This window comes from Diplodia corticola, assembly GCF_001883845.1.
Source record: "Diplodia corticola strain CBS 112549 chromosome Unknown scaffold21, whole genome shotgun sequence".
Classification (NCBI taxonomy): Eukaryota; Fungi; Ascomycota; class Dothideomycetes; order Botryosphaeriales; family Botryosphaeriaceae; genus Diplodia; species Diplodia corticola.
Genome location: NW_017971500.1, coordinates 34,671 through 59,671, shown reverse-complemented (window position 1 = coordinate 59,671; position 25,001 = coordinate 34,671). Strand labels below are relative to the sequence as shown.

General features: G+C 58.2%; 8 protein-coding genes across 8 annotated transcripts; 5 read left to right on the top strand and 3 right to left on the bottom strand.

The window, feature by feature from the left end:
• Positions 1-330: 330 nt before the first annotated feature.
• BKCO1_2100021 (histone h1) lies at positions 331-1,613 on the top strand (the record flags this gene model as incomplete). Its single annotated transcript, XM_020272675.1, has 7 exons — positions 331-406; positions 491-516; positions 664-686; positions 780-910; positions 1,032-1,138; positions 1,191-1,367; positions 1,425-1,613. The coding sequence occupies 7 exons, from the start codon at positions 331-333 to the stop codon at positions 1,611-1,613; spliced, it is 729 nt and encodes a 242-aa protein (XP_020130987.1).
• Positions 1,614-3,102: 1,489 nt separating this feature from the next.
• On the top strand, positions 3,103-6,007 carry BKCO1_2100020 (phosphatidylinositol-4-phosphate 5-kinase; the record flags this gene model as incomplete). The annotated part of the gene is made up of 3 exons (XM_020272674.1): positions 3,103-4,220; positions 4,279-5,239; positions 5,297-6,007. 3 exons carry the CDS (start codon positions 3,103-3,105, stop codon positions 6,005-6,007), a joined length of 2,790 nt encoding a protein of 929 aa, XP_020130986.1.
• Positions 6,008-8,037: 2,030 nt separating this feature from the next.
• Positions 8,038-10,082, bottom strand: BKCO1_2100019 (glycerol:h+ symporter; the record flags this gene model as incomplete). Its single annotated transcript, XM_020272672.1, has 4 exons — positions 8,038-9,000; positions 9,054-9,644; positions 9,698-9,765; positions 9,818-10,082. The coding sequence occupies 4 exons, from the start codon at positions 10,080-10,082 to the stop codon at positions 8,038-8,040; spliced, it is 1,887 nt and encodes a 628-aa protein (XP_020130918.1).
• Positions 10,083-10,434: 352 nt separating this feature from the next.
• Positions 10,435-12,090, top strand: BKCO1_2100018 (actin actin-like protein; the record flags this gene model as incomplete). The annotated part of the gene is made up of 6 exons (XM_020272671.1): positions 10,435-10,483; positions 10,543-11,035; positions 11,087-11,181; positions 11,237-11,631; positions 11,686-11,970; positions 12,025-12,090. The coding sequence occupies 6 exons, from the start codon at positions 10,435-10,437 to the stop codon at positions 12,088-12,090; spliced, it is 1,383 nt and encodes a 460-aa protein (XP_020130919.1).
• Positions 12,091-12,497: 407 nt separating this feature from the next.
• Positions 12,498-17,276, top strand: BKCO1_2100017 (nuclear condensin complex subunit smc4; the record flags this gene model as incomplete). Its single annotated transcript, XM_020272670.1, has 3 exons — positions 12,498-16,964; positions 17,027-17,152; positions 17,223-17,276. The coding sequence occupies 3 exons, from the start codon at positions 12,498-12,500 to the stop codon at positions 17,274-17,276; spliced, it is 4,647 nt and encodes a 1,548-aa protein (XP_020130912.1).
• A 400-nt stretch (positions 17,277-17,676) lies between these two features.
• On the bottom strand, positions 17,677-18,651 carry BKCO1_2100016 (btb poz domain containing protein; the record flags this gene model as incomplete). Its single annotated transcript, XM_020272669.1, has 2 exons — positions 17,677-18,490; positions 18,560-18,651. The coding sequence occupies 2 exons, from the start codon at positions 18,649-18,651 to the stop codon at positions 17,677-17,679; spliced, it is 906 nt and encodes a 301-aa protein (XP_020130913.1).
• Positions 18,652-19,732: 1,081 nt separating this feature from the next.
• Positions 19,733-21,245, bottom strand: BKCO1_2100015 (kh domain rna binding protein; the record flags this gene model as incomplete). Its single annotated transcript, XM_020272663.1, has 2 exons — positions 19,733-20,623; positions 20,676-21,245. 2 exons carry the CDS (start codon positions 21,243-21,245, stop codon positions 19,733-19,735), a joined length of 1,461 nt encoding a protein of 486 aa, XP_020130910.1.
• An 816-nt stretch (positions 21,246-22,061) lies between these two features.
• BKCO1_2100014 (uncharacterized protein) lies at positions 22,062-23,181 on the top strand (the record flags this gene model as incomplete). The annotated part of the gene is made up of 2 exons (XM_020272652.1): positions 22,062-22,244; positions 22,303-23,181. The coding sequence occupies 2 exons, from the start codon at positions 22,062-22,064 to the stop codon at positions 23,179-23,181; spliced, it is 1,062 nt and encodes a 353-aa protein (XP_020130911.1).
• Between the last annotated feature and the right edge of the window lie 1,820 nt (positions 23,182-25,001).

Sequence of the window (25,001 nt, the reverse complement as noted above, 5' to 3'; positions counted from 1 at the left end):
CTGTAACGGGCCGTGGACACGGCTCACACTGGGCGGGACAGCAGAGAGGCGATGATCGAAGGTTGTTGACGCGATAGGAAAGGGTTTAGCGTCGTCGAGTCTGCTCTGTTGTTGCGAGTGATCTGGAGCCCGCCAAGCCGCGTCTCGCGCCTTAAGTAGGACTCAGCTCCCCTCCCCGCGCGCGAGACGTGCTCCGGCAGCTCACTTGTCTCCCGTCGCAACGTCCTTCTCGCCCGCGCCCCGCCCCATAACCCGCTCTTGCAGCCCGTCGTTGAACAGCTCCGCTCTTGCACTACTCAGCGCACCCCATTACCCCCCACCGCCGCCGCCATGCCTCCCAAGAAGTCTGCCGCTGCTGCGCCCAAGAAGGTCGTCGGTGCTACTCCCGCCCACACCTCCTACCAAGGTATGCTGCGCCCACCCGCGCCGCCGGCATGCCATCGCTCCAGGCCCATCGTGTTCTCCGTTCAATGCTGATTCGGCACCGTAGCCATGATTTCCGATGCTATTCTTGCTGTGAGTCCACGTTCTCCGGCGCATTACGGTCGCACTCGCGCGCCCTCCACGAGCCCCCGCCGCGCGACCGATCCACGCCCGCCAGCCTGCCTCCCCAGGGCCTGCGATGCCGAGTGAAGCTTGCTAACGTGTTTCTTTCCCTCTCAGCTCAAAGAGCGTTCTGGTAGCAGGTTAGTCCTGTCTTGTTTCCGTGCCCACCTCGCTGTCGCGTGACGTGCGTTGCTGTTGACCTGCTCGAATGAGGCGCTGACACGACTGTACAGCCGCCAGGCCATCAAGAAATATGTCAAGGCCAACAACAAGATTGGCGACATTACCCCGGCCCAGTTCAACTCCCACGTCAACCGTGCCATCCAGCAAGGTGTTGAGAAGGGTCACTTCGACCAGCCCAAGGGTGAGTTTTGCCCCCCCATGCAATCTGTCCGCCCGTTTGCTGCCGCATCGGCGTGTCCTGCGTGATGCGACGTGGTTCAGTTCTGGCTTGTCAACGAGTTGCTGATTATGGCCATGTCTAGGTGCCTCTGGCCCGGTGAAGCTCAAGAAGTCGGACAAGAAGGTCGAGAAGAAGGCTTCCCCGCCTGCCACCAAGAAAGAGGTCCCCAAGAAGGCCGCTGCCCCCAAGGTATGAAGCGTGCCAACCGTAAAATGGACTGTCGGGTCTAACTCGTCAACAGAAGGCTGTTGAGAAGAAGGCCGCTCCCGCTAAGAAGGCCGCCACGACCAAGAAGGCTGCTGCCCCGAAGAAGGCCGCCCCGGCCAAGGCTGCGCCTAAGAAGGCTGCTGCTGCTCCTGCTGCCAAGCCCAAGGCCAATGCCGGCCGTCCTCGCAAGGCCGCCGCCGCCGCCACCGCGGTAAGTTTTGCTATGAACCAAGTTGCGTGCCCCAGGGCTGAGCTGACCGGCAATCAGGCTCCTGCTGTTGAGGACAAGCCCGCCACCGTCCTGGGCAAGACCAAGTCGGGACGTGTGACTAAGACCAAGGCTCCGCAATCCAAGCCGGCCGCGAAGAAGGCTGGCGCAAAGAAAGCGACGCCGGCAAAGAAGGCAGCGCCCAAGAAGGCAACGCCCAAGAAGAGCGAGGCCGACAGCAAGGCTTAAGAAAGCTCTTCTGGCCTTCTACTCGGAACTTATCTTCTTCATGCGGTGTCTGATAACCTTAACTCTCGGTAACGGTACAGGGTGTTGCTGTCGTTGGGAAGTGGGAATTGCGGCGTTCTCACGGGCGTCCTCCGCGGTCTGATATCCTCGCATCCATCTTTCGGGCGCGGCGCGTTGTGTACTCTGGTTGGGCGAGCGGGGTGCGTTTACGGTTACGACGGGCTTCTCTTTTCTGCTGTTCCGGTTCGCGGTGTGGGGTCCATGGGTCCATGGGTGCATGTTTGTTTTGCTTTTGGGAAACGAAGGGTACTGTGTATGTCGGGCGTTTGGGGGTTGGTTTTGCTGGGCTTTCCGCAGAGTCACGCGAGGGGCAGGGTCAAGGATGTGCCCCGCGTCAAAAACGAGACTTTCTCCTGACAATGCAGCGTTGTTGTTGCGTGCATCCCAACTTTGACACCGGCCCGACCTTGCACCTGCGTTCCTGGTGGTGACCTCACTGGCGGACGGAGCGTGAGGACGCTGGACGACGATCACCGCATAGCGCTAGACAGCACATCAGCTCGCCAACGGAGCCCCGTTTCACATCTGCAGGACGCGCAATGGCGGGCAGCCCTGCGATCCCGGCTCGGGATGGGGCATGCTGATGCTGGGCGAGTGCAATACCTAGGTACGTAGGACCGAAACAGGCGGGCGGGCGGCCGTCCGGAGCAGGCCCGGCGCCGGCGGACAGGCGACGGCCAGGCGACCGACAGGCGACGGCCAGGCGACGGGCTCGGCGGCTGGGGGGCTCGGCGGCGTTGAGACGCGATGAGGCTCTGTGCAGCGCGCGGAAGAGGCGGCATGTGATGTGCCGTGGTGGCTATCGTATCGCCCCTGTTGCAGGAGATGAGCGGCGGCGGCGGCTTCGACCTGCGCGATGCGGCCCGGCGGGCTGCAGCCTGCGCTGGCATTGGCGGAGCGGCCATCGTGCCCCAACGGCGCTCTCGTGTCGCGGAGCCAGAGCCAGAGCCAGAGCCAGAGCCATAGGTAGCCAGGGCCATGGCCGGAGCCAGGGCGCTGCAAATAGAAACCACGTGTGGGCATGGAGGCTGAGGCTGTGTGGCTCGGAGCTGGAGCGCGCGCAAGCCGAAATGACGCCCGGCCAGGCTGGGTTGAGGCGCGCCGCAGCTTGGCCTTCTTTGTCATCCCAGCCAGCCCACGACTGCCTCCCGCTGCGAACTTCTCCCTTGACATCCATCTCGACATTGTTTTCCTGTGATACCCCCGACGCCCTCCCGCACCCCCCCTCGCGCCCCGCCGCCTGCCCGTCCCCGCCAAGCGACGCATCCGTCGTCCAGGAGGCCGTCTCGCTCGTGCTGCTCGAGTCGCAATCTATCCCGCCCAGGACTGGCCAAGCCCCCCCGTCCGCTGCCAGAGCGTCCTCCTGGCTGGACTCCGCGCCGTCGCCCATGCCCACCCGCCCGTGATCAGAGCATCAGCTTCTCTCGCCATGCCCTCCTTCCTCGCCGACGACGCCGACCGTGCCGCCTACCAGTCCTCCTACTCCCCATACGCTCCCGCCTCTGCGCCGAGCGAGAAGCAACCCCCGCTGACCAACGGGGACTCCAATGCCGCCCCCCACTACCCGCCCACCCGCGTCTTGACCAACGGCACCTCCATCTCGAGCCAGGCTTCGTCGCTGCCCAACGGCGGCCCCGTCGGCGGTCCCAACGACGACAAGAACGCTTTGCGGTCGCCCGTCCACTCCATGGACACGGCCCGCGTCTCGCATACCGAGTCGACCCGGAGCCAGCTGGACGGTGCAGACGCAGGGGGAAGACTGGGAGCGCGCGACGACGGATACTTTGCCGCTGCGCAGAACGGCGTCGCTGAGGACGGCTGTCTGACCACCCACGTGAGGCTGGAGCCATCATCACCCAACGGAGAGGGGCCCCAGTCCGCCAGGACCATCGCTCTGTCGCCCACGCAAACAGCGCCCGAGCCGCCTGTCGTCCAGAGGAAGAACTCGACTGCCACCACCTCGAGCCACCCCGCCCCCGAGCAGACGTTGCGCGTGCCGGGCTCGTCGGCCCACCGTCTCTCCTCACCACCCGCGTTCGGCGGCAACCCGCCGGGCTCCTCCTCCACCGCCTCCACCGCCCAGGCCCCTGGCCTGCAACATCGCCACACCCTGGAGGTCCCCAAGGCGTCGGGTTACCGCTCCTCGCGAGAGGCTCAGCGTAACTCGGATGACATGGTCGTTTCGGCCACCGGGCGCTTTTCTCCGAACACGCCCACCAAGAGACGAGGCTCCATGTCTCTGGTCAGGCGCACCACGCGCTCAATGCAGTCGGACATGCACCTCGAGGAAGCCCCGGGAGACGATGAGGCCGCTCGCTGGGCAGAGCACATTCGCCAGAAGAGAGCGAGCAAGAGGAAGAGGAAGGAAGAGGAAGACGACGACCGTGTGGTTGTGGGAACAAAGGTCGACCAGAATCACGTGAACTGGGTCACGGCCTACAACATGTTGACCGGCATCCGGTTTACCGTCTCGCGGACAAACGCGAAGATGGACCGGCCGCTCACCGATGCGGATTTCGAGGCCAAGCACAAATTCTCCTTCGACATGTAAGACAGGCCCCACCACTCTACCTTTGGAACGCCAATACTGACTCGTTCTCCACAGCACCGGCAACGAGCTGACGCCATCCGCCAAATATGACTTCAAGTTCAAGGACTACGCACCCTGGGTGTTCCGTCATCTGCGGCAGACGTTCAAGATTGATCCTGCAGACTACCTGATGTCGCTGACTAGCAAGTACATTCTTTCCGAACTGGGGTCTCCTGGCAAGAGTGGAAGCTTTTTCTATTTTTCGCGAGACTACAAGTACATCATCAAGACCATCCACCATGCTGAGCACAAGTTTCTCCGAAAGATCCTCAAGGACTACTACAACCACGTTCGGGAGAACCCCAACACGCTGCTTTCTCAATTTTACGGTTTGCACCGGGTGAAGATTCCCTACGGCCGCAAAATCCACTTCGTAGTGATGAACAACCTGTTCCCGCCCCACAGGGACATCCATCGCACGTTTGACTTGAAGGGGTCCACCATCGGAAGAGACTTCAGGGAGGAGGACTTGGAAAAAAACCCCAGAGCCACTCTGAAGGACCTCAACTGGTTGAGGCGGAATCTGCACCTGGAGTTTGGACCTGTCAAGAAGCAGGCTTTCATTGAGCAGATGGACAGGGATGTGCAGTTGCTGAAGAAGCTGAAGATCATGGATTACTCGCTCCTGGTCGGTATCCACGACTTGGAAAAGGGCAACGAGGAAAATCTTCGCGATAAGACGCTGCAGGTGTTCCAGCCTGGTGGGGATGCTGCGGACGATCATATGCCCGATCCTCTTCAGCGGACGCCGTCGAAGCTGGAAAATGCTCGGAAGGCAAAGGAGCTCCGCCAGATCATCAAGAACCAGAAGCCGATCCCCATGGACCAGAGCAGTAACAAAATGCCGGATGATGTGCAAGAGACCCGGAAGCACTTTTATTTCTACAGCGATGACGGAGGCTTCCAGGCCACCCATGAGAACAACACAGCAGGGGAGGAGATTTATTATCTGGGAATCATCGATTGCTTGACTCACGTAAGTGTTGTATGCCAGGTATGCATGGGCATTTTCAAACTAACATGCGACACACAGTACTCCTTTATCAAGCGAATGGAGCATTTCTTCAAGGGTCTCACAAATACAGAGTCTCAGATCTCCGCCATTCCTCCGGAACGGTATGGCGACCGCTTCGTGCGCTTCATCAGTGGCGTTACCAAGACGCGGGAGCTTGCCGAACAGGAGAAGCAGCAGGGCGATGTCATCAATGACCCTGCACTGAAAGGCGTCAACCTGCAGCCTACTAAGACCGCCGAGGTTATGGAGAAGGCTGAGCATCAAGCTCAGAAGTCAATTCGTCACGGCGCAAACGAGGAGGAGGTACCCGAGCGCGCCATTCACCCGGCGCGTAGCCCTTCGGCGGAAAGAGGCGAAGCTCACGGGAGCATCCTGCCTGTGGTTGAGGAGGTCGGCGAGTCCGGAAGCGTTGGCGGCCGCAGCGCCCGTAGTCACGAAGCATCTCCTCGTCTGCGCCCGAGCTCTGAGCTGCCCATCAGGCCACCCCCCACGCCTCCCAAGGACAGCAGGGATGAGGACCAGCGGCCGCCCACTCCCCCCAAGGACGGCCGCTACCAACCGCAGGGTTCGCCGCCCACGCCGCCGAAAGAAGAACGTGGCCGTTCCCAGGACAAGTCACTCCCGATCCCGCCGCCGAACTTTGCCAGTACCTTCGCCCGAAGCCCGCCCCGGATGAAACCAGTGGATATGGAGGAGAGAGTCGCCAGAGTGGATGCACGGGTCAACTAATGTGGCCACCTTTTTTTGATTGTCGAACCGGCATTCGCTTGCTGCCGTTGCTGCTGGAGATACCCTAATCTGCTTGGACCGCTGCTTTGCCCCGGTCCAAAGAAAATAATATGTTGTTGGGAAAGTCACAACACAACTCACTCACTCCATTTCCTTTGTGTTTTTCCTTTGGCGTCTTGTCATGTTTTGAGGTCGCTTTTTCATCTTCTTTCTCCCTCGCTCTGGCAAAAAGAACCGTCCCCACCCCAGTGTCCCGCATGGGGAGGAAAGCTGGACGAGTCAGAGGTAGGGGGAGAGATAACAAAAGAAAGGAGATCAACAAAAGATGGAGTGAGGCGGGGTGGGGTGCAGTCGAGTCCCGTGAAGTCGATCTGTTTGCACTACGTCACGGCCTTCTAACCTGCTGCTACTGCCTCCTTTATCTTCTCTTTTCTGGAAATGACCCAGACATGAGCATCATGCGATCCTTGTATCACACATCATTTTCATCATTGTTGTCATCGCTGTCATCATCATGGGAATTGGGGAAAGAAAGAAGCCCGAAAAGCCAAATATCAAAACTACGTCACCGTATGGAGCATCCAGGGATTGATCCATACGCACTCACACCACACCACAAGCATCTATCCATTCAGACACTCTTTCCTATGTCAGGTCTCCTAATCCTGTCTTTTGATTGCCTTGTCTTCGGCTCTCGCCGCCTTCTCTTCTTTGCTTGACTGTACAAAGGGGGGAACATCAAACCTCTCTCGATGCCGTCAAGCCCCGGTTTTCTTCTCCTGTGTGGGTTGTGCTGCTTCGTAGTGTTGCTGTTAACGCATGATACCACGGCGTTGTTTCTTCTCTCAGTTCTTCCTATCCTTTTTCTTTTCGCTACATATATATCACCTCTTACTTTCCGTCTGTCTTCTTTTCACCTTTTCGAACTCGTGCGAAGAAACCAAAAAGGCTCCGACAATACAAGTGATTGTCCCTCTATCCCGATTGTCCGTCCGGACCGTCATTCGATTCAAGATTCGATAGTCCTTTCTGCAGTTCTTGCCCCATCTCTCCGTTGGTGGGATCATTCTGTTGTTAGCGTTTCTTCGTTTTTCCTCTCCGTTGTGCTTTCCTCTCGTATCCTTCGTTGGAGGCGTAAACGTTGTCAGTTTTGAACCTTGTTTTTCTCCTTGCCATTGACATCGGCTTTGTGATCCCTCATTCTTCTTGTAAATATTAGAGAAGAATGGGAAACGACAGAAGCTCTTTCTCATGTGAATCATGCTTCAATACCGTAATCCTTATCCTGGTGATGAGACATCGCTGCTGCCGTTGGCCATACTCGTCGACGTATTCCTGCTCTGATATATGCGCACTGATGCGGTTCGAATTACAATCACGCACGGCGTTCTTCGGCATCGTGATCGAGCATGCTGCGCGATAATATGAGTCCTCTCAAGGGGCATCGCTCAAAAGCCCTATCGTTTTATTAAGAGCAGTTGTTTGTAAACTATGGCCATGGATGAAAGGGAACTAACTGACTTACGATAGAAGCATATAATGTTTAACATCTATCCCAAGTGCTTGGCAGAATGTCGTGGTTCCACACTGACTTCCGCCACCCCTGGTGGGATTGTACCTTTAGTAAAATGATGACTCGAAATGGAGCAAAAAGCCACTGCTCAGGTATATTCAAATTGGAGGGTTTATCGACCCGCCCATCTCCATAATCGTTTTTTACTTCGAGAGTGTAGAGATATTTGTGATGGGGGTGAGACAGTTCATAATCTGTGCTTGAATGTAAAATTGACCACTCGTCTCGGGTGATGGTGAACGTCTAATAAATAGCTCACGGTCAAGGATATGTACGTGAGGTGTCTCCACACAGTGTTGGACTTAAGTTTCAACATGATTTCCACTCATCTTGGATTTGGTTCCTCGGCCGACAACAAGTCTATATGAAAGCGTTTCGGACGCTGAGACTAGGACCGACGGTTATCCCTCCTCCGTGGCCCGAGTCTAATGAGTCTACAAAAATGGCCGCCCATGTATCAACACTTCACCATGATACCTGCTCTCATTTCTTCTTCTCTTATTTCAAACATGACCTGCACACCGACAAAAAGCGCACCGCAAGCCAAGGCGAAGAAGGTCAAACCAGACGCTGAGCTGAAAATGCCTCTGGCCAGCCCCTCCAAGCCATCAACCCCAATAGCGAAGCCAACCAAATTTGCGCCCATCATGAATAGAATCTGAGCAACGGCGCCGATGCCACACAAGACGCGGTAAGCATTGGGACGATTTGCCCATTTCCGCTTGGGGAAAAGGAGAGTCGCGATCATCTCAGGGGCGACGAAGAGGGTGATGAGCCAACCCCACATGAGTAGGCGCAGTTGGATGTCGTGCCAGAGGGCGACAAAGGTGAAGATGGCAAGGTAGGTGAGCATGACGGAAAAGATGCTGCGGCCGTGGCCGCTGCCGCCGAGGGGAATGAAGATGTAGCGAATCAGCCATCGGTTGTAGCTACGATGCCAACCACGCCAAAAGCCCGATATGCTATAGTTGTTGCTCATGCATCGGACCATGTTTTCAGGCGGGTCAATATTGTCAAGGAGGGCCCACAGGCGGAAGAAGCGCCATGGGAGCAGCAGCTTCAGCCAAATGTGGTGCAGGTTGAAGAAGCCAAGCATACTGAGCTGGAAAGGTGTGTAGGCGTCCCAATCAGGCTGAACTTGAAAGATTGCTACAGCGTAGATATAGTGAATGATGACTTCCATGGCTAGGAGAGCCAGGGCGAAGCGGATGGCATAGCGAGTATTGCGTTCACGCGTGATACTCGGCGCACAATAACGCTGCTGGGAAATGTAGTCATTGAAGGTGAGGATTGGGCCCGCATTGTACAGAGGAGAATACAAAGCATAAGCGGTATAGTTACGAAACGAGTAATCAGCTGGCTTTGCAGGAGTGGAGACTCGGTCACGCTCAGACAGGTTGGAAGGATCGAGTTGTTTCTTCTTTTGTTTGTGAGCAGCGTGCACTGGTTGCGGTCATGTCGCACGAAGCTTACCTCGATGGGACTTCCCCCTTGCATGCTCAGACTCCAGTAATAGTCCATGCTAAAACTGATCAACCGGAGGACGGTGATGTTGAAAAGAACGTCCCAGCGCGGATTCAGCCCTCCGTAACTGTCCAGCCATGCTCCCCACGTCCCCGAACCGTCGCCACCATGGATGAAGGCGGCAATGTCTTTGAAGGGATAGCCTCGGAATATTTCGTTGGAGAACAGGGTGCAGATGTTGAAGATCCATGTAGCTGCCGGAAGGTAGCCCCTGGGCACAGTAGTGGTGATTTTGTAGTTGAGATAGAGGATCAGCAGGACCTTGACTGCCGAAAAGCCGTGCAGGGCAAAGATGAAGACCAGGGCAAAGCCAAAGTCGAAGGATAGACGCTGCTCCAGCCGGGCATCAGCAGCAGCATGAGCAGTCAAGCCTTGCGTAAGTCCGCGGCCACCAGGGGCCGAGTTGGAGCGAACTTGGGTGTAGGAGTCGGCACGGCACAGGTAGTCGTAGGTTTTGCGGAGGAGCGGGTGGACGAAGGCTATAACGAAGAGGTACGGAAGATTGTCGCGAAAGGTTGAGTACTGGCCATCCGAGTTGTCCTGCAGTCTCCAGTGAGTAGGGCGAAGGCTGGCAAGGTCAGGCCAGAACATACCACTTTGCGGCCAAACAACCAGCCGTCAGACAGGAGAGGCTCGATCTTGGGATAGTTGGGGTGGGAAGCTGCTCCAGGTCAGCTTCGGGGGCCAGATGCTCGGAAAGGACAGCGCGGCACCTTTGGAAACGTCATAGACAACATAGAACATGGACGGCACAGCGGCCAGGAAGACCAGGTAGTAGAAGTAGAACTCGGGGGTGCCCCATTTGGACGGCTGCGAGCCGGCGGCTCCCGGGGCCTTTGCTTCGGTCGGGGCGGGTTTTGCAGGGTCGATGACCGACTCGGCAGCGAGCTGCTTCGGAGGGGTGCTCGAGGAGGTGGTAAAGCGCGTGTCGAGGGTGTCGAGCGAGTACAGGCGGCGCAGGAAGCCGAGTAACGCCATTGCGGATAGGGGGCTAGAGCATGGCCGAAGGGCGAGTAACGAGCAACGAGCGGCGGGCGGGCGAGAATGGGCACGGGAGAGGCTGGACGGGTGGTGGGGAGAGTGCTGAGGAGAGTGCTGAGGAGAGTGCTGGTGTGGGAATGCATGCGCCGAGGCGCCAGAGCTGCAGTCGCGGAGCCCCGTGCGCCGCCGCCAGGAACGAGACAGTCGCGTCGCCCGCCGAGCTGCATCACCACCCACAACCCACCTGCTGCCCTCGCTGCCCTCACCGCGCCTGCTGTCCGCCCGTGCATCTTGCGCTCCGAATCCACGCGCCCACCGCGCCCACTGCGGCGCCCCAGCCTGCTCCACCATGGCGCTGCCCAGCTCCCAGCCGCCTGCCACCAACGAGTATGCCGGAGGTGAGCTCCAATTGCACCCGCCCCCGCGGGCCCAAGGCCTTACTGACATCGGCGTGCAGACGAGGTGTCTGCCATCGTGCTTGACCCCGGCTACGCCACCACCCGCGCCGGCTTTGCGGGCGAGGACGTGCCCAAGTCCGTCGTCCCCACCTTCTATGGCGCGCGCGACGCCGCCTCGGATGCAATCTTCGGCGAGAACGCGATCCACAACCCTTTGTCAAATCTCGACATCAAGAACCCCTGGTCCTCCGAAGGCATTGTCGAGGACTGGGAAACCGCGACCAAGCTATGGGAGTACTCCATCACCTCGCGCCTGACCGGCACCAAGGAGCAGCACCCCGCCAGAAACGGCCTGAACGACACCTCGAACGGCGACATGGACGTCGAGATGGAGGCCCAGGCCGAGGCGGAAAAACCGCTGGAGGGCTCGCCTCTTCTCATGACCGAGCCCGGCTGGGCCACGCCCAAGCATCGCGAGAAGTGCATTGAGGTTGCCATGGAGGAATGGGGCGCGCCTGCATTCTATATACAGAAGACCGGAGTCCTGGCAGCGTAGGCGCCTCCTTGCCGCAGCCCTGGGACTGGTGTGCTGACTGCCATCAGATTTGCATCGGGAAAGCCGTCGGCACTGGTCATTGATGTCGGCGCTGCCACAACCTCGATCACTCCCGTCATCGATGGCATGGTCATCAAGAAAGGTACGTCGCCACGCTCGACCGAAGACGGGATCGTGATTGATTTTTTCATGTTCAGGCGTTGTCAAGTCTCCACTGGCTGGCAACTTCGTCTCTAACCAGATACGGCTGGTATTCCAGCAGTCCCAACCTCCCATTCCGCTGACGCCTCACTACATGGTGGCGTCCAAAACTCCGGTAGAAGCCGGCGCTTCTGCTCAAGCTGTCTATAAGAAGTTCGAGAAGGAGCCAACTGCATCTTTCCGCAGGCTAGAAGAGGAGCGCGTGCTTACCGAGTTCAAGGAGTCGGTGGTGCAGGTGTGGACGGGCGGAAAGTTCAACGGCAACGCCGACGACGTGTACAGCAGTAGCCCCGGCAGACCGTTCGAGATGCCCGACGGGTGGAACCAAGTCTTCCGCGCCGAGCGATTCAAGGCGGTCGAAGGCTTGTTCGATGCCAAGGCAGCGCTGACAGTACGGAGCCTCCCCGACTAGCGTGCAGACAGATGGGCTAACATGGTGGAACAGGATGCGGAGAACCCGCGGCCGCGCGAGGAGCAGACGATTCCACAGCTTGTAGTGCAAGCGCTCAGCCACGTTGACGTTGAGATGCGGCCCGCTCTCCTTGCCAACGTGGTCGTCACGGGCGGCTCGTCTTTGATTGTTGGCTTCAACGACCGGCTCAACCAGGAGCTTGCTCAGATTTACCCCGGCCCAAGGATCAGGCTGCAGGCGCCAGGCAACACTGTCGAGCGCAAGTACGCTAGCTGGATCGGCGGCAGCATCCTCGGCAGTCTGGGTAGCTTCCATCAGGTAAGACCACGGCTCTTGGCTTATCGACTATCGTGGTGCTGACGGCGTTGGCAGCTCTGGGTCAGCAAGAAGGAGTACGACGAACACGGGGCTAGCATTGTGGAGAAGCGCTGCAAATAAAAGCAGTCCCTGTGATGGGGAATCATGCAGTGTTTCGAGTAAGGGAAGGGAGAAAAAAAAACGGTATGATGGCTACGACTGGGTCTTGAGTTGGCGCAGCCGAGCCAAAAGTGGTGCAGGGCGACCACAGCGAGGAGAGCCGCAAAGATGATGAGGCGTCAAGTGAAGATGGGGGCCAGGTCAGGATAAGCGGATGGAGGAAAAGGACAGGCAAATGTGGAAGATTAGAACGACCGACACAATGATAATCAGCAGCAAGAAGCACTGACGCGTCGCGTCCATGGACCCTGCGTGACGTCGGGCGTCGGTAGCGCGCCAAGCCCGGCGTGTTTACCTCCACCCAGTGTTTTGGTCGCCGCGCCGCTCGCTGCCAGCACATCATCGCGCCTCTTCGACTCCCCATCACCATGTCCGCACGACCCTCCCGGCGAGCGGCTGCGCGCCGCCAAACCATTGTCGAGTCCTCCGATTCTGAAGATGCCTCTGTCGACCAGCAGGACGGCGATGAGGAAGAGTTCACGCCTGCACCCTCGCCCGCCCCGCCCAAGAGCGCGCGTCGCCGCACTGCAGTGAGGGACGACAGCGACGAGGCTGAATTCACCCCGGCACCCAAAAGCGCCCGCCGCCGCAAAGCCTCCGAGGTGCCCATCACCCCTCGCACAGTTCCCTCCAAGAAGGGCAGGACACGAGCGAGCGAGTCCGTCGAGCCCAGCGTCACCCACAGCCCCGCCGAGAGCGCAGCCACCAGTGCCGCTGGCGACGAGCACGATGCACGCAAACCGCCCAAGAAGATGGCCGCCACGCGTCGAGGCCGCCGCAATGTCCGCGATAGTCGCAGAAACAGAGCCTCGGTTGCTCCCGATGTAATACAACCATTCCCTCCACTTCCTGCGTCTCGGTCAACGGCTCAGTTCCCGCCGGCGCTATCAACGACGGCCTTCACCAAAGATGCTAATTCTCCACAAAAGGAGCAGGAATCCGAGCATGAGTTGCGACACAAATCACCTCTCTCCGACATCACTGACGGCGCCGATAAGTCCTCCAACATAATCAAATCCTCGGAACGGGATGCCCGGTCCCGGCAGAAGACTCCCCCGCCTTTTGATCCGGGCAACATTGAAAATTCTACCGTGAAGAGCCCCACTAGTGCTTCGCAAGAGAAGACGCCGATACCCGAAGAGAAGGCGCCAGTGCCCGAGGAAAAGACCCCGAAACCTGAAGAAAAGGCCCCGGTGGCTGAGGAGCAGACACCTGTCGCTGAGCAGAAGACACCAACGCGCGAAGAGAAGACACCGGCAGGCCCCACTCCTCTGACCGTCACAAGGGTTGATGCCATGGACGCGTTGCTCGAGAGACCAATGGACATTGTGGCCAAGGCTAGAGCAGCCGCACAGCCTTTGACACAGGAGCCCGAAGCTCCGAAATCGCGCATTTGCATTACATGGTTGATACTTACCAACTTCAAGAGTTACGCAGGTAGACAGGAAGTCGGGCCATTCCACGCCTCATTTTCGTCCGTTGTTGGCCCCAACGGCTCCGGAAAGTCAAATGTCATCGACTCCCTTCTTTTTGTCTTCGGTTTCAGAGCCAGTAAGATGAGACAGGGCAAACTTTCAGCTTTGATCCACAACTCCGCCCAGTTTCCAAACCTGGACCACTGCGAGGTTGAAGTCCACTTTCAGGAAGTAATGGATCTGCCTGAAGGAGGCCACGAGGTCATTCCAGACTCGGATCTGGTCATCTCTCGCAGAGCTTTCAAAAACAATTCGAGCAAGTACTACATCAATGGGAAAGAGTCTAACTATACCGTTGTTACGACTCTGTTGCGTGATCGTGGCGTTGACCTTGACCACAAGCGTTTCCTGATCCTGCAGGGTGAGGTCGAGTCCATCGCACAAATGAAAGCGAAGGCTGCAAACGAGCATGATGATGGTCTTCTGGAATACCTGGAGGATATTATTGGAACATCCAAGTACAAGACGCCAATAGAGGAATCTGCTGCACAGGTCGAGACGCTTAACGAGGTGTGCCAAGAGAAGAACAACCGAGTCCAGCACGTTGAGAAGGAAAAGGACAGCCTCGAGGACAAGAAGAACAAGGCTTTGGCGTACATTCGCGATGAAAATGAGCTTGCAAGCAAGCAATCGGCTTTGTACCAGATCTTCATCGACGACACCAACGACAACATCCAGGTTGCCCAGGAAGCCATCAACGAGGCACAAGCTTCACTCGACGAGGAGCTGGAGAGGCACAAGGGCAGCGAGGAAGAGATCAAGGAGCTCGAGAAGCAGTACAAGGCGGGCTCCAAGCAGTACAGTGCGCTCGACAAGCAGACGCAGGACTTTCTGAAGGAGTTGGCGAAGTTAGACAAGGAGACGGTCAAATTCGAGGAGAAGAAGAAGTTCTTGACCAACAAAGAGAAGAAGCTCCAGAAGACGCTCGAGACCAGCAAGTTCGGCACCTCGGAAGCGGAAAGCACCATCAGGCAATGCGCCGACGACATCGACAGGAATACGGCCGAGATCGCGGAGCTTGAGGAGCAGATGCGGGCTGAGGAGGAAGAACTCAACTCAATCCGAGAGAGCTTGAAGGGAAAGACCCAGAGCATCTCCGACGAGATTGCCGAAAAGCAAAAGGCCTTGGAGCCGTGGAACGCGAAGATCAACGAGCAGCAATCGGCCATGGCTGTCGCACAGAGTGAGCTGGACATTTTGCGCGAGAAAGAAAATGAAGGTGCAAAGAAGATTGCCGACATGGAAGCCAGGATTGCCGGTTTGGAGGAGCAGAAGGCTACGAAGCTGGTTGAACTTGAAGAGTGTGAATCCGAAAAGCGCAGCACGGAAAAGGAGATCAAGAATGCCCAGAAGGAGATGGCCGTCCTCGGGCAAGAAGAACCCAGAGTCCGCTCCAAGCTATCCAGCGCCCGCCAGAAGGCTGATGAAGCGAGATCCAGCCTTTCTTCAACGCAGTCGCAGGGGAATGTCCTTACCGGGCTCACGCGCCTGCAAGAGTCTGGTAGAATCAAAGGGTTCCATGGTCGGCTCGGTAATCTAGGCACGATCGACCAGAAGTACGACATTGCCATTTCAACCGCTTGCCCGGCGCTGAACAACCTCGTCGTCGATTCAGTAGAGGTTGGCCAGCAGTGCATCGAGTACCTCCGCAAAAACAACCTCGGACGCGCGAACTTCATCTTGCTCGACAGGCTTCCGCAACGTGATCTTTCCGAGATCGACACTCCGGAGAACGTTCCTAGGCTTTTCGACCTGGTAAGGTCAAAGCACGAAAAGTTCAAACCCGCCTTCTACAGCGTTATGCAGAACACACTTGTTGCGCACGATCTTCAGCATGCGAATCGGATCGCGTATGGGGCTAAGAGATGGCGCGTCGTGACGCTTGACGGCCAGCTTATTGATAAATCCGGTACAATGAGCGGCGGTGGTACCAGGGTCGCGAAGGGTGCCATGTCCTCGAAGTTGGCTGCCGACATAACGAAGGAGCAAGTTGCCAAGCTCGAGGTAGACCGTGACGCGGTAGAGCAGCAATTCTCAGACCTCCAGGGAGCACTCAGAGAGGGCGAAACCATGCTACGAGAGCTCAGCGAAAAGATACCGAAGCTGGAGACGAAGGCCCAGAAGATTGGTCTGGAAATTGAGAGCTATGAACGAAACATGGCCGATGCTCGGCGCCGCATCAAGGAGATTGCAGCAGAGCAGCAGCCCTCCAAGTCCGACAAGGCCCGCATGGCCAGTCTCGAGAAGAGCATTGCTAGCATGGGGAAGGGGATGGACAAGCTCCACGCCGAGACGTCCAGTATGGAAGAGGAAATCAAGGCTCTTCAAGACAGGATCATGGAGATCGGAGGCATCAAGCTGCGCACGCAAAAGGCCAAGGTGGACGGGTTGAAAGAGCAGATCGACACGCTTAACGAGGAGATGTCGTCGGCCGAGGTGAACAAGGCAAAGGCGAACAAGCAGAAGACGAAGCATGAGAAGGCTCTTGTCGAGGCGGAGAAGGAACTTGAAAAGATGGCCGCCGAGATGGAGAAGGTAGACGAAGACATGCGTGCTCAGAGACGGGACTCGGGTGGCTCAAGACAACAAGCAGAGGAAGCACAGGAAGCTCTGGAAGGGAAGAAGGAGGAACTGAGTGCTCTGAAGGCCGATCTGGACGCAAAGACAACCGAACTCAACGAGACGCGTGGCATCGAGATCGAGATGCGCAACCAGCTGGAAGAACACCAAAAGACACTGAAGGAGAATCAAATGAAGCTGCGGCACTGGCAGGAGAAGCTTGGCAAGCTCTCTCTCACCAACGTCAGCGACCTGGGCGAGGAGCAAGAGGTCGAGGCCCTGCCGACCTACACCAAGGACGAGCTTCAGGACATGGACAAAGGCCAACTCAAGCGCGAGATTGCCAGCCTGGAGGACAAGACACAAAATGTCCAGGTCGAGCTTGGTGTGCTCGGCGAGTACCGTCGTCGTGTTGAGGAGCATGCTTCTCGCAGCGCAGACCTCGCCACTGCTGTGGCCGAGCGCGATGCGGCGAAGAAGCGGTGCGATGAGCTGCGCCGGTTACGTTTGGAAGGTTTCATGGAAGGCTTCAGCACAATTTCGTTACGCCTGAAGGAGATGTACCAGATGATCACCATGGGCGGCAACGCCGAGCTTGAGCTTGTCGACTCGCTGGATCCGTTCTCCGAGGGCATCTTGTTTAGCGTCATGCCGCCCAAGAAAAGCTGGAAGAACATTTCCAACCTCTCGGGTGGTGAGAAGACGCTTAGCAGCTTGGCTTTGGTGTTTGCGCTGCATCACTACAAGCCAACGCCGCTGTACGTCATGGACGAGATTGACGCCGCCCTGGATTTCAGAAACGTAGGATCCATCCCCGCCGGACTGCAAGTTTCACGTGGCCTTACTGACATGCTCGAATGCAGGTTTCCATTGTCGCCAGTTACATCAAGGAGCGGACTAAGAACGCTCAGTTCGTGGTCATCTCGTTGCGCAACAACATGTTCGAGCTTGCGTCGCGCTTGGTCGGTGTATACAAGGTCAACCACATGGTGAGTCGCCAGCAAGAATCCCGCCGCATCGCCGAAAGTATCTGTGGCTGACAGGACGCGATCGACTTAGACGAAGAGTGTCACGGTCGAAAATAGGGATTACATAGTTCCCATTAGGGCGTAAAGTTTCCGTGGTAGCATGATTTCACGTTGGGAGTAGGGTTCACGGACAGGTGTGGTGTTTGGGACCAGCCGGTGGCTGGCGGAGACAATGGGAATTCGCTTTGGGCGCAGCACGGGGAACGGCGTTTGGGCAAACCGGAAACGGACGAAGGCTGGCAGGGTAACGTGCCAACGTCACGATGCTGTGGGACACGGGGAGCAGAGCAAGCGAGCAGGTGCACTGTCTGGATTGGTGGACACCCCTATTACGATCGATCCAAACGAAAATGCCAACTCCGCTGCCTGAACGACATGCTCACCAGAGGGGTATACCTACATACAATCGCCAAAATAGCACACAATATTTCTGACCCTCACAGCACAGTCGCACATCCGTGCATCCATCCATGCCCAACCCCGCTTCACTCAAGGCAGGGCGGCGTTTCCACATGCTCGTGGTAGTGCTGGCACATGCTCTTGACCCAGGGCTTGCAGCTGGCCAGCTTGGCAGCGTCGTCGCCGCACAGGGCCTTGCCCGAAGAGAGGCACGGGTTGCAGAAGGCGTAGCCGCAGGCGTCGCACCGGTTGCCGCTGAGGCCGGGCTGCATGACGTCGCGGCAGGACCAGCAGGCGCGGGTGGCGTCCCAGGAGGCGGGCTTCCAGGCGACGAGGTCGTGGCGGCTGAGGCCCTGCAGCTCGGGCCGCTTGACGCGGACGACGAGCTCGCGCAGGAAGTGCGGGTGCCACTCGTCCGGGTGCGAGGCCAGCAGCACGTCCGTCTTCTTGAACGCGAAGAGGTCGACGACGAGCTTGCGCAGCAGCGCCGTGTCGCGGATCTCGCTGTACAGCGTCACCGTGTCGCTGGGCGTCGGCACGCTGTTGCTGCGCTCCGCCAGCGCCGCCACCCGGTCCACCACGGCGTTGCGCAGCGACTCGACCGACAGCCGGTCCGCGAGCCCGTACAGCGACAGCAGCTGGTAGAAGGCCACCTTGCCGCCGCGCGTGAAGACGTCGTCGAGCTGGCCCGTGTACGCCCACGACAGGAAGAGCTCGAACGTGGGCACCTCCTCGGCCGGCAGCGCCAGCTCCTGCGAGAGCCCCTCGGCGAAGGCCCCCGTGAGGGCCGCCGCGAAGAAGGGCGAGTGGTGCGTCAGGACGTCGCGGTGGACGAGGAACGGCGTCTCGTTGCTGCCGACCAGGATGGTGGAGATGATGGTGAACGTCTTGAACTGGGTCCTGGTCGTCTCGTCAGTCTTGCAGATCCGCCGTGCCCCTCTCTCGGGCCCCTTGCAGAAAGCAACTCACCGTAGCGAAAACGATCGGCTGCTCTTTGAGCGCGCGGCACCCCTCAGCGCCATCGGCGTCCGCGGCCGAAACTTCTCGATTTCGGTCGCCATGATCAATCGTTGCCGAGAGCGTGAGCTGCCGCAGCTGGGCCGGTCTGTACTGTGTCGGCCGTGACGGTTGCCGCTCGATAGCACTGGGCGGAATGCCAGCACTCTCTCGGCTGTGAGGGAGAGCCGGGCTCGAGGAGGAGGAGGGGACAGGAGCCGGTGAGAGGGCCACCACAAATCTGCGGATAGAGAAAAAGAGGGTGTAAATTGATTGTGCCAGTTGGAACCTTGCTGCTGCACACACAAACACACACACGCACACGCACACGCACACGCGCGGACACGCTCACGGAGGCTGCACGCCCGTTTGGCGGGTTGTTAGTGGCACGCGCTGTTGGTCAGTCAAGCAGGGGCAGGCGACCGATGTGCAACGCAGGAATGGGCAGAGGGGAGCGACGGCATTCGTCGTTATAAGCTGCAAGGACAGCGGCTCTGCTCACCTGTTCGCGTCGCTGGGCATTTAGGTCCGGCAGCCGTGATTATTCGGCATGGGGCGACGGACTGTTCGCGTGGTAGCCCCAGCCTTTCCTTTGTCGTCGCCCACGCTCGCCGGCCGGATGCGGAAAGTTGAGACACTACAGCGCCCAAAGGCATTGAGAGCGAAAACACTTGGCCATGCAGTCAGCGCCCTCCATTGTCGAACAATCCACTCTTCCCCGTCCGTTGGGCTGCTCTCACGCTTACGCGCGCTGCCGGCCTTGCGCCCGATGCCCCCGCGCCGGCACACAGCACGCCGTCATCCATATTCAATCGCATTGCTGGGCTATTCCAGAGCTTGTCAGTTTTCAAATTGACGTTTCTCGTGCCACTTCGCGCCCGCTGGACCATCGAGAACTCTGAGCCTGTGCTACGTCCACCGTCCGCCACGTTGAAACGCCAGCAAAAAGGCCGCCGATGCGCGCTGGACTGTTCACTATTTAGAGAGCATACAGAACCGAAGCTGGAACCCAGAGCCATAGACTTTTAACCTTGAACCCAATTGCACGCATTCGCCGAAGGAAAGAATACACGTCCGCCTAGATGCGGTGTTTCTCGCTCTCTGCAATCTCATGTTAGCAGCACCCTCTCCACTGGCCAGGGGGGGCTACGCGGTTTCCTCACCGAGTCGAGAGTAGAGCATGTAGAGTGCCATCTGGTTGCACTCCTGGGTTCCTGTGATGGTAACCAAACGCTCGTTGCTGTTGTCCTGCGGCTCATTGATCTTGATGACACTGCCGCTGAGCTGCCTTATCTCGTTGATCTTAGCACCTCCCTTACCAATAATGGCGCCGACCATGTCATTGGGAATGAAGATCTGCTGCGTCATTGGCTGTCCAGGCATCATGCCTTGCATGGGCTGTGCGGGCTGGCCAGCATGGCTGGGCTGTGCCACGTGGGGGGCACCGTACTGCTGAGGCTGGTGGGGTCCAGCACCCGTGTATGCGTGACGGGGTGAGCCAGCGCCGTAGTGGAGCGGCGCCTGCGGCTGCTGCGGATACTGCCCGTGCATGGGCGCTCCGTACCCGGCGGCCGGGGTCCTCTGTGCCTGAGGGCCCTTGCGGTTGAACGTGTCCGGCGGACCCCATTGGCCCCCAGCCGGCTGAGGGACATACGGCACGACTTGCATACCACCAGGAACGACACCGGCAGGCCCGCCACTACGAGTTGCATATGCCGAAGCTCCCGGACCGCCAAACCTCTCAGTTAGCTGCTCAACCAAAGTGCTCCCAACATAGTACGTCGCGATGTGCACGGCATCAGCAACACCGAGGACCACAAGAGACCGCTCGGTCGAAAGAGGAAGGCACGAGTCAGAAGCATTCAGACGCGCTCCCGAAGCCTCTTGGATCTCACGGATGCGCACACCGGATTTGCCAATGATGGATCCAATGAGGATGTGAGGAATGAGTAGGCGGAGCGGGTACGTCTTAGACTGTGGAGTGGACGGCGAGTTGAGGTCCTCGTTGTTAAGCGTGCGAATAATCAAACCGAATGCCTACAAGTCGTAAGTATATAGCATCCGCAAAATAAAACACGAGTCTACCGACCTTTGCGACTGCATCTACAAGGCCGCTGACGGTCAAGATACGCTCAACAGCACCTCTGGAGTAGTCGCTGACGGTGCACTTAGCTCCTGACATGCGGCGGATCTGCGTGACATTCTCACCGCCCTTGCCAATGACGGTGGCGGCCTCGGCGCTGGAAATGATGGCGCGGACATGGAGCCAGTTTGACTCGTCCTGGTGGCCGGCGGAAGCAGGCTGGGCAGTCGAGGGACCATTGGCGGTCGAGGTCGACTGGATGGGCTGGGTATCGGGGGCGGCAGAGGCAGCGGAGGTGGGGGCGTCCGGGACGACAGTGTCGCCCTGGACGTCCTTGGTGCCATTCTGCGCAACGGGCGCGGGGGCTTCAGAATCGCTCTTAGCCGACTCGGAAGGAGCGGAAGCGGTGGCAGGCTCAAGAGCGGAAGGGGCTTGCTCGGTCGAATCTTCCTTGACGATCTTGTCCAGCGCGGGCCGCTTCGCGTCGGGCTGGTCGCCGGGGCCCGAGGGCGACGACGGCTCCTCCAGCGGGCGCTTCTGGCTGGGCGCCGTGGCAGTGGTTGGTGAGGCAGACATGATTGCCCTGCTGTATCAAAGTAAAGGACTTCTCTTTCTCTTTCAGGCTCAGAGGACCAGATCGGGTCGTAAAGTTCTTCGTATTGCTCGAGTTACGTACAGCAGAGGGCTGTCGAAGGAAAACTTGCTGGAGGGCGGGTCGGCAAAGGGACTTCAGTGTCTGGGTGGTGTGGGCAGTCGCCGGGAGAATGGTGCAATGTGCGGGTGGCGGCGAGGAGAGGATGATCGGCTGGAAGGAGCTCGCTCAAGGGCGGGATTGAGAGGAGTGCCAGTGGTGGAGGAGCGTTGTGAGGGAGCGGTCTGGTGCAGGAGCTGGGGCCGAAGAAGACGAAGACTCAGTAAACGCGCCGCCAAAGCAAACCTTGCAGCGTCGTCGCAGCGCGAGCAGCTTCGCGCGTGAGCAGCAGCGCCCGGGCGGAGATGTCGGGGGAGCGGGCGCTGGGGAGTGGCGATGGGAGTTGATGAAGGTGCGGCGAAAGGTGTGGCGGCAAGGGCAGGGAGAGGTTGCGATGGACGGGCAGGAACAGGAAGCGACGTAGAAGCTCGTCGACGTGTGGAGTGCGCCAAGGGCCGCCCGTGGGCTAGTGCAGCGGCCGCAGATCCGTCACGTGCCGACCCTGCCGCTCAAGCCGCACCCATTGCCAGCTGTCGGCAGCGGGGCAGCCGTACGGAGTATCAATCAAGGGCTTGCAGTCACGCAGTCTCCCTGGACTCTGCGCACCTGCTCTTTGTTGCGGGGCGACTCGTGCAGCCAGCCCCTTGCCCGCCCGGACGAGTACGGTTCCGTGCCTGCGCGGCGCGTCCACCTAGTACACCATGGACCGCCCCCGCCCCGGCACCCTCGCGAGCATCCAACACTATGCTACCACGCTCAATGAAGCTCGCCAGCTCCAGATGGACGTGGAAGCCTCGGGCCATGCCGCCTTCGAAGCCCGCCTCAAGCAGACTCTGCACGAGTTGCAGGAACGCGTCGAGCAGCAGCAGCGTGCACTGGCCGAGGTAATCACTACGCGTGATCGCTCTTCACATTTGCCATTGTTGCTGACTCCTTTCACAGTTGCGGGCTTCCACACGCCAGCCAGCGCCCCTCGTGCCCTCTGCGGATCCCCGGGAACGCCTTCGGCAACTGAGAACTCTGCAAAATGCGTACGAGCGCTTGACCCCTGCAGAGCCGTATCTCCCTGGCCCAACGTCTGTCCTGCCGACTCTGCTTGCGACAGACAGCACCCAGAGATGCATTTCCGAGACCAGAGATGCTCTCGCCATCTCGCGTGCAAAGCTTGGAGCTGCACGGCGGGAACTTGACCGAGAAGAGAGAGGCCTCCAGGATGCGAATGCAATCACCCTCAGTTTGGAGGCGCGCATCGACGTGCTCGACTCTCAGCGTCAGGAGCGGGCGGCCAAAGCACCGCCACAGCTAGCCAAGGAATTGCTGGCATCAATGCGCAAGCGCCAGCAGAAATACGATGTCGAGTGCCGACGGCTTCAATCTGCCCTAGAAAGCTTCGTGGAGGAGCACTTGGCCGCTCTGGTCGCCGCCGAGGAGCTAGGGGGGCCCGTGGTTGGTGAGCTCATGGACGTTGGTGATGAGATGTTGGCTGCAGGCTTCTCCCATCAAGGCAAACCGAAGCCGTTGAAGCAGGGAATGGCAGCTGTGGACAGGCGACAGAGGCGTATTGATGAGATATGGGGCGCAACCGGCGCGCCCGATGACGAGCCTTTGGATGAGAAAGACGCTGCTGCCACGGAAATCAGGTCGCTGGTTGAAGACCTTCTACGCGCATTGCTGGGCGAGACTCCTGGGGGGGAGTATGTTGAGCTGAACAGAGATTCTGCAGCCTCCCGCTTCTTGGTGCGCGCAAAGGTTGCGCAGTTTCACCCAAAAGATGCGAGGAAACTTAGATTGGTTGACTTCGGCCGGGACCTGGATATGTGAATCAAGATCACAGCTGCACTGAAAGCCCCTAGCGCATCTGCTTTGCGTCTGGGGAGATCCCCGGACATTGCCAATTGGTGCGGGTTGGAGGACCTAGCATGTTCCCGTACAGCCAAGATGCTTCCATCTGTGTGCACACTCTCCGTGGTGGATGTGACGACAGCCCTACTCGCCTAAAACACACTAGCGCTTTTCTGTTAGCGCGCACAACTGAACCTTTGGCGAGCGAAACCACACACGTCCAGCCGATAACGACGACATCGAAAGCCATACCCACGACGCTGCACCCGGAAATCAGTCGCCATGGCCAGTAAGTGTGGTGCAAACAGCCACCTATTCGTCGATGCTAACATGCCGCTCCCCAGAGTCCAAGAACTCGTCTCAGCACAACCAGTCCAAGAAGGCTCACCGTAACGGGTACGCATCGCCTCCAACCTCCTCGCATCCTGCTCCGACATCCGGCAATCGCCCTATAACCAGTCGACTGGCGCCCGAACGCCCTTGAACATGATCTGACACGTCACACGAAACAGTATCAAGAAGCCCAAGACCCACCGCTACCCGTCGCTCAAGGGTGTCGACCCTAAGTTCAGGAGGAACCACAGGCATGCGCTTCACGGCACCATGAGGGCGCTGGTGCGTACTTCCCTCGCATCATGCTGAGCGTGTAAGAGTTTTCTGGCTGATGACAGTGGTAATCTACAGAAGGAGGTCAAGGAGGGCAAGCGCGAGTCGGCATAAACAGGGCGCAGCAATGCCCGGGGACGGGTTTTCCGGCATGAAAGTCTAAAAATGACTGGCATGGATTGAGCTGGCCGCACTGATGCAGCCTTTACACGGGAAAATGGAAAACGGCTTTTCGATCCCGACCGATTCACGATTTTCTCCGCGCCGAGCGCACTGCATTCCTCGTCTTTTGCTGAACCGGTGGTACTGCGGAGTCGTCCGCCTTCTTGAATGGTAACTTTGTGTTCTTTCACGTGACATTTTACATGTACGGCATTAGTGTGTACAGCTCCGCGCCCTACCCATGCGCGATTGCTGAAGGATTATTCTCGTGCCAAGATCACCTGCCCTCTCATTACCAAACATCCGGCCTCTTTTCCCGTGGGGTTTGGATGCATGGAGAAAGGGCGACATATCTGCGTGAAAGTTGGGTCAAGACGTGGCTCCGTCGGCAGTTTGACTCATCTGCAATTTTTGGTACCGCGTGCTGCCCATCGTGGGAGATTCAACGGGTTTACTGAACTGCTCGAGAGAGCCCGTTGTTTCTTTGCTCTGGAACATATCGTCCGACGAGGGTCGTAGCCCTACTATCAAATGTACCGTAGGACCGCGAGTGAGGGTCTATATACAATCGGTTGAAAGCAGTCGTTAGTCAAGGGATGCTTCTTTCATCTCAAAGTCAATGTACAGATTCCTCAAGCATTGGTGTCGTGCTCGGGCCAGGTCATCGCAGTGAGCTTGCATCGATGCAAGGATATATCACGGCGAAATGCTAGCCGGTGTTGAATATATCTTCCCAGTCCAAAGCTCAGTGTCCATGGTAGGATTTCCACAGTAGGTGGCTGAATGCATATGCATCATTGCAGCAGTGTTGAAGTTCATGCTTTCAGCATGCTATTGCTTTTCGTGCTGTTCTGTTAGGTCCGCGTTCTTGTTCTGCACCGGCGCAGCTTCATCCACTACCGTCAGACATTACTTTCCCCATTATTTCGTTTGTAGTCATTGCTAAAGATGCCGCAAAGCTTCCTACAGATGCCCGCTCTCTCAGAGAACTTAGCCAGGTGCTCTGAAAAACGGTCAGTTGAGGTGGTAAA